The sequence below is a fragment of the Aegilops tauschii genome, chromosome 6 (genome assembly GCF_002575655.3).
Source record: "Aegilops tauschii subsp. strangulata cultivar AL8/78 chromosome 6, Aet v6.0, whole genome shotgun sequence".
NCBI lineage: Eukaryota > Viridiplantae > Streptophyta > Magnoliopsida > Poales > Poaceae > Aegilops > Aegilops tauschii.
This window is the reverse complement of record NC_053040.3, coordinates 342,364,635-342,376,560: the sequence shown is the minus strand read 5'-3', so window position 1 is coordinate 342,376,560 and position 11,926 is coordinate 342,364,635. Positions and strand designations below refer to the sequence as shown.

At 45.5% G+C, this 11,926-nt stretch overlaps 1 protein-coding gene across 1 annotated transcript; it reads left to right on the top strand.

Annotated features, from left to right (window-relative positions):
• Window positions 1-8,438: 8,438 nt before the first annotated feature.
• Window positions 8,439-11,257, top strand: LOC109770270 (uncharacterized). The gene is made up of 2 exons (XM_020328976.4): window positions 8,439-9,090; window positions 10,459-11,257. The coding sequence occupies exons 1-2, from the start codon at window positions 8,644-8,646 to the stop codon at window positions 11,071-11,073; spliced, it is 1,062 nt and encodes a 353-aa protein (XP_020184565.1). The 5' UTR covers window positions 8,439-8,643; the 3' UTR covers window positions 11,074-11,257.
• The last annotated feature ends 669 nt before the right edge of the window (window positions 11,258-11,926 follow it).

Below are 11,926 nucleotides of genomic sequence, written 5' to 3'. Positions count from 1 at the left end.
TCAGAAATGTTGTAGCGCTCCCACTCACTTTATTGTAAATACAAGTTTCTAACAAACTTTGTATAAACCCAAAAACTTTGATCACTCCATCAAAGCGTATATTCTGACTCCGAGATGCTTGCTCTAATCCATGGAAGGATCGCTGGAGCTAGCATATCTTTTAGCATCCTTAGGATCGACAAAACCTTTCTGATTGTATCACATACAACCTTTCCTTACGAAAACTGGTAAGGAAACTTGTTTTGACATCCATCTGCCAGATTTCATAAATGCAGCTAATGCTAACATGATTCCGACGGACTTAAGCATCGCTACGGATGAGAAAATCTCATCGTAGTCAACTCCTTGAACTTGTGAAAATACTCTTTGCCACAAGTCGAGCTTCATAGATGGTAACATTACCTTCCATGTCCGTCTTCTTCTTAAAGATCCATTTATCTCAATGGCTTGCCGATCATCGGGCAAGTTCACCAAAGTCCATGCTTTGTTCTGATACATGGATCCTATCTCGGATTTCATGGCTTCTAACCATTTGTCGGAATATGGGCCCACCATCGCTTCTCCATAGCTCGTAGGTTCATTGTTGTCTAGCAACATGACTTCCAAGACAGGATCACGCATTACTCTGAAGTAGTACGCATCCTCGTCGTCCTACGAGGTTTGGTAGTGACTTGATCCGAAGTTTCATGATCACTATCATAAGCTTCCACTTCAATTGGTGTAGGTGCCACAGGAACAACTTCCTGTGCCCTGCTACACCCTAGTTGAAGTGACGGTTCAATAACCTTATCAAGTCTCCACCATCCTCCCACTCAATTCTTTCGAGAGAAACTTTTCCTCGAGAAAGGACTTGTTTCTAGAAGCAATTACTTTTGCTTCCAGATCTGAAATAGGAGGTATACCCAACTGTTTTGGGTATTCTATGAAGATGCATTTATCCGCTTTGGGTTCGAGCTTATTAGCCTGGAACTTTTTCACATAAGCATCGCAGCCCCAAACTTTTAAGAAACGACAACTTAGGTTTCTCTAAACGGTGTCGTCTCAACGGAATTGTGTGGTGCCCCTTTTTAAAGTGAATGCGGTTGTCTCTAATGCCTAACCCATAAACGATAGTGGTAATTCGATAAGAGACATCATGGTATGCACCATATCCAATAGGGTGCAGTTATGATGTTCGGACACACCATCACACTGTGGTGTTCCAGGCGGTATTAATTGTGAAACACTTTCCACAATGTCTTAATTGTGTGCCAAACTTGTAACTCAGATACTCATCTCTATGATCATATCACCGACATTTTATCCTCTTGTCACGACGATCTTCAACTTCACTCTGAAATTACTTGAACCTTTCAAAAATTCAGACTTGTGTTTCATCAAGTAAATACACTCAGCATCTACTCAAATCATCTGTGAAGTAAGAACACAATGACATCCACTGCATGCCTCAGCACTCATTGGACTGCATACATCAAAATGTATTACTTCCAACAAGTTGCTCTCTTGTTCCATCTTACTGAAAATGAGGCCTTTCAGTCATCTTGCCCATGTGGTATGATTTGCATGTCTCAAGTGATTCAAAATCAAGTGAGTCCAAACGATCCATCTGCATGGAGTTTCTTCATGCATATCTACCAATAGACATGGTTCGCATGTCTCAATCTTTTCAAAAACGAGTGAGTCCAAAGATCCATCTACATGGAGCTTCTTCATGCGTTCTATACCAATATGACTCAAATGGCAGTGCCACAAGTATGTGGTACTATTTTATATCTGTTGGCACGAACATGTGTATTACTGCGATCGAGATTCATTTTAGGTGCAAGACCATTGAAGGTATTATTCAAATAAACAGAGTAACCATTATTCTCCTTAAATGAATAACCGTATTGCGATAAACATAATCCAATCATGCTTATGCTCAACGCAAACACCAAATAACAATTATTTAGGTTTAACACCAATCTCGATGGCAGGGGGAGCATGCGATGCTTGATCACATCAACCTTGGAAACACTTCCAACACATATCGTCATCTCACCTTTAGCTAGTCTCCGTTTATTCCGCAGCTTTTATTTCGAGTTACTAACACTTAACAACCGAACCGGTATCTAATACCCTGGTGCTGCTAGGAGTACTAGTAAAGTACACATTCATATAATGTATATCCAATATACTTCTGTCGACCTTGCCTGCCTTCTCATCTACCAAGTATCTAGGGTAGTTCTGCTTCAGTGACCGTTCCCCTCATTACAGAAGCACTTAGTCTCGGGTTTGGGTTCAACCTTGGGATTCTTCACTAGAGCAGCAAATGATTTGCTGTTTCATGAAGTATCCCTTTTGCCCTTGCCCTTCTAGAAACTAGTGGTTTTACTAACCATCAACAATTGATGCTCCTTCTTGATTTCTACTTTCGCGGTGTCAAACATCGCGAGTTGCTCAAGGATCATCATGCCTATCCCTGATATGTTATAGTTCATCACGAAGCTCTAATAGCTTGGTGGCAGTGACTATGGAGAACCATCACTATCTCATCTGGAATATTAACTCCCACTCGATTCAAGCGATTGTGGTACTCAGACAATCTGAGCACATGCTCAACGATTGAGCTTTTCTCCCTTAGTTTGCAGGCTTAAGAAACTTGTCAGGGGTCTCATACCTCTTGACGTGGGCACTAGTCTGAAATCCCAATTTCAGTCTTCGGAACATCTCATATGTTCTGCGACGTTTCAAAACGCCTTGGTGCCACAATTCTAAACCGTTAGCATTACGCACTGAACTATCACGTAGTCATCAAAACGTGTATGTCAGATGTTTCGCAACATCTACAGATGACGCTGAGGTTCAGCACACCGAGCGGTGCATTAAGGACATAAGCCTTCTGTGCAGCAATGAGGACAATCCTCAGTTTACGGACCCAGTCCGCATAATTGCTACTATCAACTTCCAACTAAATTTTCTCTAGGAACATATCTTAAACAGTAGAGCTAAAGCATAAGCCAGGACATAATTTGCAAAGACCTTTTGACTATGTTCATGATAATGAAGTTCATCTGATTATTTAATGAACTCCCACTCAGATAGACATCCCTCTAGTCATCTAAGTGATACATGATCCGAGTCAAACTAGGTCGTGTCCGATCGTCACGTGAGACGGACTAGTCATCATCGGTGAACATCTCCATGTGGATCGCATCTACTATACGACTCATGTTCGACCTTTCGATCTCTTGTGTTCCGAGGCCATGTCTGTACATGCTAGGCTCGTCAAGTCAACCTAAGTGTTTCGCATGTGTTCCGAGGCCATGTCTGTACATGCTAGGCTCGTCAACACCCGTTGTATTCGAACGTTAGAATCTATCACACCCGATCATCACGTGGTGCTTCGAAACAACGAACCTTCGCAACGGTGCACAGTTAGGGGGAACACGTCTCTTGAAATTTTAGTGAGGGATCATCTTATTTATGCTACCGTCGTTCTAAGCAAATAAGATGTAAACATGACAAACATCACATGCAAATCATAAAGTGATGTGATATGGCCAATATCATCCTGCGCCTTTGATCTCCATCTTTGAGGCGCGGCATGATCCCCTTCGTCACCGGCATGACACCATGATCTCCATCATCATGATCTCCATCATTGTGTCTTCATGAAGTTGTCTCGCCAACTATTACTTCTACTACTATGGCTAACGGTTAGCAATAAAGTAAAGTAATTACATGGCGTTTTCATTGACACGCAGGTCATACAATAAATTAAGACAACTCCTATGGCTCCTGCCGGTTGTCATACTCATCGACATGCAAGTCGTGATTCCTATTACAAGAACATGATCAATCTCATACATCACATATATCATTCATCACATCCTTTTGGCCATATCACATCACATAGCATACCCTGCAAAAACAAGTTAGACGTCCTCTAGTTGTTGTTGCATGTTTTACGTGGCTGCTATGGGATTCTAGCAAGAACGTTTCTTACCTACGCAAAAGCCACAACGTGATATGCCAATTTCTATTTACCCTTCATAAGGACCCTTTTCATCGAATCCGATCCGACTAAAGTGGGAGAGACAGACACCCGCTAGCCACCTTATGCAACTAGTGCATGTCAGTCGGTGGAACCTGTCTCACGTAAGTGTACGTGTAAGGTCGGTCCGGGCCGCTTCATCCCACGATGCCGCCGAATCAAGATAAGACTAGTAACGGCAAGTAAATTGACAACATCGACGCCCAGAACTACTTTGTGTTCTACTCGTGCATAGAAACTACGCATAAACCTGGCTCTGATACCACTGTTGGGGAACGTAGCGGAAATTCAAAATTTTCTACGCATCACCAAGATCAATCTATGGAGTAATCTAGCAACGAGGGGAAGGGGAGTGCATCTACATACCATTGTAGATCACGATGCGGAAGCGTTGCAAGAACGCGGATGAAGGAGCCGTACTCGTAGCGATTCAGATCGCGGTTGATTCCGATCTAAGCACCGAAGAACGGTGCCTCCGCGTTCAACACACGTGCAGCCCGGTGACGTCTCCCACGCCTTGATCCAGCAAGGAGAGAGGGAGAGGTTGGGGAAGACTCCGTCCAGCAGCAGCAGGACGGCGTGGTGGTGATGGAGGAGCGTGGCAATCCTGCAGGGCTTCGCCAAGCACCGCGGGAGAGGAGGAGGGAGAGGGGTAGGGCTGCGCTATGAGGGAGGTATTCTCATGTCCATGGCAGCCCCAAAACCTCAAGTATATATAGGGGAGGGGGAGGGGCTGCGCCCCCATCTAGGGTCCCCCCCCCAAGGGGTGCGGCCAGCCCTAGATGGGACTTGGGGGGCGGCCAAGGGGGGAGAGAGGGGGGCGCCCCACTAGATGGGCCTTAGGCCCATCTGAGCCTAGGGTTTCCCCCTTCCCCCCTTCCTGCGCCCTGGGCCTCTTGTGGGAGGCGCACCAGCCCACCTAGGGGCTGGTCCCTTCCCACACTTGGCCCACGCAGCCCTCTGGGGCCGGTGGCCCCACCTGGTGGACCCCCGGGACCCTCCCGGTGGTCCCGGTACGTTACCGATATCACCCGAAACTTTTCCGGTGACCAAAATAGGACTTCCCATATATAAATCTTTACCTCCGGACCATTCCGGAACTCCTCGTGACGTCCGGGATCTCATCCAGGACTCCGAACAACATTCTGTAACCACGTATATCTATTCCCTATAACCCTAGCGTCATCGAACCTTAAGTGTGTAGACCCTACGGGTTCGGGAACCATGCAGACATGACCGAGACGTTCTCCGGTCAATAACCAACAGCGGGATCTGGATACCCATGTTGGCTCCCACATGTTCCACGATGATCTCATCGGATGAACCACGATGTCGGGGATTCAATCAATCCCGTATACAATTCCCTTTGTCTATCGGTATGTTACTTGCCCGAGATTCGATCGTCGGTATCCCGATACCTTGTTCAATCTCGTTACCGGCAAGTCTCTTTACTCGTTCCGTAACTCACATCATCCCGTGATCAACTCCTTGGTCACATTGTGCACATTATGATGATGTCCTACCGAGTGGGCCCGGAAATACCTCTCCGTTTACACGGAGTGACAAATCCCAGTCTCGATTCGTGCCAACCCAACATACACTTTCGAAGATACCTGTAGTGCACCTTTATAGCCACCCAGTTACGTTGTGACGTTTGGTACACCCAAAGCATTCCTACGGTATCCGGGAGTTGCACAATCTCATGGTCTAAGGAAATGATATTTGACATTGGAAGAGCTCTGAGCAAACGAACTACACGATCTTGTGCTAGGCTTAGGATTGGGTCTTGTCCATCACATCATTCTCCTAATGATGTGATCCCGTTATCAACGACATCCAATGTCCATGGTGAGGAAACCGTAACCATCTATTGATCAACGAGCTAGTCAACTAGAGGCTTACTAGGGACATGGTGTTGTCTATGTATCCACACATGTATTTGAGTTTCCTATCAATACAATTCTAGCATGGATAATAAACGATTATCATGAACAAGGAAATAATAATAATAACCAATTTATTATTGCCTCTAGGGCATATTCTAGCATGGATCATAAACGATTATCATCGGGATCTACTCCTCCTTTACATGCTTTATCTAAATCTTAAGAGTGTCTAAAAAACCTAAATCCCAAGATTCTTGGTTAAGCAAATTTTATCTAACAACCCCTAAGCTTGAGTAATACTAAAACCCATAAATGGCCCTCCAGATGCAAGGTATATTGTTCCTTTACACTAGCTATCCAAGCTTCCATAATAGAAACGCAGTATCATCCATGGTGGGTAATTATGGCGAGGGCATTGATCAAGAAGATAACACTATGTTAGATAAGCTTTCACCAAACTTTCACCTGGTTATCGTAGGAAGTTTCCAATCATGTGTCTTGCTTCATAAGTTTTCCTTTCCGGATAAAAGCGAGCATGGACCGTGCCAGATAATTTCTCATAGGTGGCAAATGTATCTACAGGGTGAATAAGTAGTCATGCTTTCGTTTTTGTGGTTAGAGTACGACCTAATAATTTTAGTTCCATTTTATCATAGGTGAAAGCATTAAGTTTAAATGTCCCGCATATCTCATAAAAAACTGCACATGTTGGTATGGTTGTTCTTTACCATCCCCTGTAAATTGTTTACTCTGCAGCAAATTGAGTAAACTTGGGTTGATTTCATAAGTTCACCACTGGGTCTCTGTCCTAGAGATATTAAGTTGTCCTTGATAGGTGGCCCCTAGTTGCGGTGAGTTGGTACAGATGTGCAAACTCGGCCATGGTTGCCTAGACCTACAAATAACTTAGTACACAATAATAAATTACAACTTAAAATAAAAACCAAAAGCGCTGAGCTACCCGGCAAGGGCACTAGAAAAAAGCTTCATAGCCACAAGTACACATGGTTTAGTTATAGCTTTTTTAAGTAAAAGTATAGATGTCTATAAAGCATTCGTGCAAGTTAGTTAAGGCCTAGAACATAGCATTGCAGAAGTTTGTAGTTGTAAGGATAAAATGTGACTGAAAGTCCTCGCAAAAAAATGTGACTGGAAATAGAAGTACTTGAGAAAATTTTGTAGTTGTAAGGATAAAATGTGTCCGAAAATCCCCACAAAAAATGTGATTAAAATAAAAGCACTTGAGAAAGGTAAATGGGTAACTAAGGGTATGGAAATAATGAAATCAACAGTTGGGCTAAGATATTCTCAGGGAGTGTGGATTTCTCACTAGTATGTGACTAACGTAACATATGCTACTGCATAGTTCTAGGTTCAGATTATCAAGCCTCTCGTTGATGTTTATAATGGGCAGAGACTGGTACAATATATGAGCTACATGTGTAGTCTTTTTTATCACAGACACCAATATCGTTCCTCCCCACATCCAGGTTATGGAAATGATAATTAAGAATCACCCCATGGACACAACCAATGGTCGGTTCTCTGTTATTCCCCTATCAATTGCAAAGGGGGAAGATGAGAGTATATTACTCTCACATCTTTACCTCCACATCCCTACCTTTACAACAACAGTAATACACTCCATGGCCATAAGTCGAAAATGTTGAGTGGGGCCCCTTACATAACATTCATGAAGGTTATTAACTCAACATACAAATGGGGATTTAATATCCTATCTGCGTTCAACACCTATACATACTAGGGCACCTTCATATCCCCGAGAACTAGGGATAACCTAGACATAAAGACAGACAACATCATATGGATAATTGTGGTAATCATGAATGATAGATCAAAGTAATACATCGAGTATGTAGTAGGGTTCGGTATTACAAAGATATGGAGAAGGGATGGTGATGACGATTGTTGATGCCGGACTCTCCTTCAATGAGGTTATGGTGGGTCAGAGCCTTCTTGCCGGACCCCCTCCGGATCCCTTTCGGAGGCTAGGGTTCCTTGATCTGATGGAGTTTCTGGCCTCTCTGTATCTCGTATCACCGATCCGAAGACATGGGGGTCACATAGTCGACCAGGAGCAGAAGGCGACGGTGGTTATGACTGCTCATACCAGATGTTTTCTCCTCTGGATCCGTCATGCAGTAGGTTTTCCTCGTGGTTGCTTGTGGCTTCATATGGTTGGTTCCTATCGCGTATATCGACGCGATTTTTACCCCATATTCTTGTACTTTCCTTCTAATGCCTCAAAACTCCTCACAAATAGGATCCTGAAGATGTGCACAAGCACGATAAAGTTCCGACAAAACCTAAGTCTATGACACAAATATCGAAGTAAAAAGTAGTACTCCTATGATGTTGCTAAAACTGACCAAGTAATGAGCTAGGGTAACATAAACCGATATTTTGGCTCAAAAAAGCTTTGACAAGGTGGACTTGGGTTGGCTAAATCCAAACACACCGTGGAAGTTCTTGCCCTGGCATCGCTGATACACATTGCCATCGGCGCCCGCAGCATTTAATATTGGAACAATCCAGTCGTATTTACACCATCATACTATCATAATGCAAAGCCCGTATAAATAGGGGACCTCCTCTGCTCCAGACATCCAGCAAGTAGTACATCAGGTATATCCTTGGACGAGCCGTGAAACCCACCAGGCCACCACCGTCGAGGCGCACGCAGCCGACTGAGCTCCAAGAATGGCAGCCACGCCGGCGTCACCGCAGGTGCACATCGAGTCCGTGCAGACGGGCTTGCCGACTCGCGTCGTCGAGCCCGACAGGACGCGCGTCATAGCCGTGGCCGCGCCGCCGCTCCCGGCGACCGCGCTGCAGCGGCGCCTCCGCGCGGTCTTCTACTACCGCGGCGACGACGCGCCGCTGGAGGAAGGTATATGGGTAAAGGAGTCGCTGGGCGAGGTGCTGTGCTTCTTCCCGGAGATGGCGGGCAGGCTCCGGCGCCACGCCGACGGGTCGTGGGAGGTGAAGCTGAACGACGCCGGAGTGAGGTACCAGCAGGCGACGGTGGAGGTGACCATGGAGGATTTCCTGGCGGACAAGGAGCGGGCGCGTAAGGAGGCCGCGCTGGCGCCGTGGGTCGACGTGAGCGCGGAGGATCCTGATATGTGCTCGCTCCTCTTCATGCAGGTATATGCACGCGCACCAGCTTCTGATTTCGTTCTTAAATTTCGGCCATTTTCTGAACTGTTAGATCAACGTCTAACCGTTATTGTTCTCATATACATATGATTTACAAAAATAGGCACAAACATCTTGCCAAATTTGCACACGTTATTTGGATTTACAAAAACCATTAGTTCTGAGAATCAGCAAAAATATTTATGATGAAAGGTATTAGCAAAAAAAAAAAAAGGCCACAGAAACAAGTTGTGTACAATCCAGAACCAGGGTGTTGCCTGGTTTACAGGTTGAATGCTAACATAAACATCACAAACATAAATGCTCGCAGCCGGAGCTCCCCTTTGATATAGTGCAACTGAAGGATGAGGAACAAAAAAAAGATACAAGTCACTGACAGTGACCGTTCGGTAACTCGTATACCGGCGTAAGCTTCTTTTACCTAGACCAACTAAGAACCCTTCGGCAATCCTTGCCCAGTTCATCGCGCACCTGATTAAACACCAGTATAAATAGCGATATGACACCAGCATAGTCCGTGAATCCCCCCTGCCAGACAGAAATGGCACCCATTTATGTACCCACCCTACATCTATCTGAGTTCATGTTTGGCATTTATAGCGGTGTCTGACTGGCTGTTGGGCTAACCAGTCAAATCCATATATACTACTCCCTCCGTTTCATATTACTCATCACTGATTTAGTACAAAGTTATATTAAATCAGCGACGAGTAATATGGAACGGAGGGAGTACTACATATGTGTACTCCGGCCTAAACCTAACTACCAAAAATGTTCGTCTCTAGCGACCATCATCACCGTTCTGTAGTAGTACCTCGATCCTCCTCGCTGGAAATGATTCGTCAGTTAGATGCAGTTGCACGCTTGGTTCTTTTGGGGCAAGAAAATAAAATGGTCTCGCAAATAGGTACCGTAGTTGACAAGTTTGTTAACCGGCTTGCTGTTTGTTGCACATGACGTCTGCTCCCTGACCTCCTCCTTTCCTAGCTAAAACCAGCCTACTACTCACTCATGGCCGAGTCTTAGACCAAGTAACCACGCATTTATATGGCCGATAAACGTCGCCGACCAAGTTAAATAAGTACTACCGCTACCAGCAAACAGAGACATCGGCCGCGGCGGGCGCCGTGCATCATGTGAGTGAGTGACGGCCGGGGAATGGAATCCATTCAATGGCGAAACCTAATAACAGCCTGACGTGTTGAATGCGATTCATTCAATGCACTGCACAGTTGAGCGGACGTGTCCACGAGCGACACAGTGGGCCACCCTGTAGTCGTAATATACTTATTCAATTTCAAAGTAGTACTCCTATTCTGACTGATGGCTGACCGACCTCCTGTGCATGCGCTGCAGCTGAACCGGTTCCAGGGCGGGGGATACGCCGTCGGCGTGAGCTGCACGGTGCTGCTGTCCGACCCGCTGTCGCTGGCGAGGTTCCTCCGGGCGTGGGCGCGCACGCACGCCGAGATGAAGGAGCAGGGCAAGGTCGCCCCCACGCCCATGATGCAGTACATGGCCTACTTCCAGCGCCCGGAGATCTGCTGCAAGCGCATCAGGTCCTTCCCCGTCGACTCCGTCGCCGCCGACGGCGTCCACGCCCAGACCGTGCTCTTCAGGGCCGCGGCCGGCGACCCCCGCGCGCTCGCGGCGGCCTGCATCGACCGGGCGAGCGAGGAGCTCGGGGCGGACAGGCCGTCGCGCTTCACGCTCGTCGTCGGCCCCGGAGACCCCGCCCGCGGGGCGACGACCGTCGAGACGTCGGTCACGGCGGACGGCCTGAAGAAGGGCGGCGCCGGCCACGCGCTGGAAGCGGCGGACTGGGGCGAGCTGGGGCTGGAGGAGCTGACTATCAGGGACCTCAAGCCCGTGCATGTGTCGTACAGAATCGTGTCGGGCGGAGACGAAGGGCTCGTCGTCGTCATGCCCGACGGCGATGGTTTCCTCATCACGGCCACCGTTCCCAAGTAGACACGGCAAGACAAGAAATATTTACTGCATGCATATTTGTTCCGGGGACTCAAATAAGCCAATGCTAGCCATCGATATCCACAAAACCTATGTGTTAATATCATATACAAATTGTACTCTACTTCGAACGAATTTCTCGTAGCGAATCCGATTTTTGTTTGCGAAATATAATTATTTTTAACTAGCCAGGTGGCCCTCGCATTATCTTAAATGTGTCGAAAGTGTATACAAATTCCCCTCAAAAAGAAAGTGTATACAAATTGAATTACAATTTGATGGTTCTAATCCCATTTGATTGAACTATATATATTTGATCAGCTTTAATTTGCGGATGCATAATTTGAACGTTCCATTTCCAAAAAGAGTACCACAATTATAAACATGTGTGTTGTATGTACGTGACATTAGATTAGTACACACCAAAAAAAAATTAGAGCACACGCTTGAGGTTGTTCTTATCTGATGTTAAATTGGTTTATGAAGGCAAAATTCAGATTTGTTGGTTGTTCATAATGTAAAAAGGTGATTTCAAAAATCTATCATTTTCTGGATCTATTAACTAAGAATTTTGTTTTATGTGGGACTTCTAGCTTGATTTTCTTTTTTGATTGACCATGTGCTTTTACTATGAAATTAATATGGTATGCCATGAAAATACTTGAGCCAAATTTATTTATATTTTGAGATGTGGAACATAACTATTAAAACCACACATCACTGTATGAATATTTGTGCCGGTGCTTGTACGTTTGTATAATTGTGATGGTTGCTTTATATAAAAAATATGGCGAAAGCTTAGCTCCAGAGACATGTATCCTCCTAGAACCTATATGGGCTTATGTGTGTGTGAATG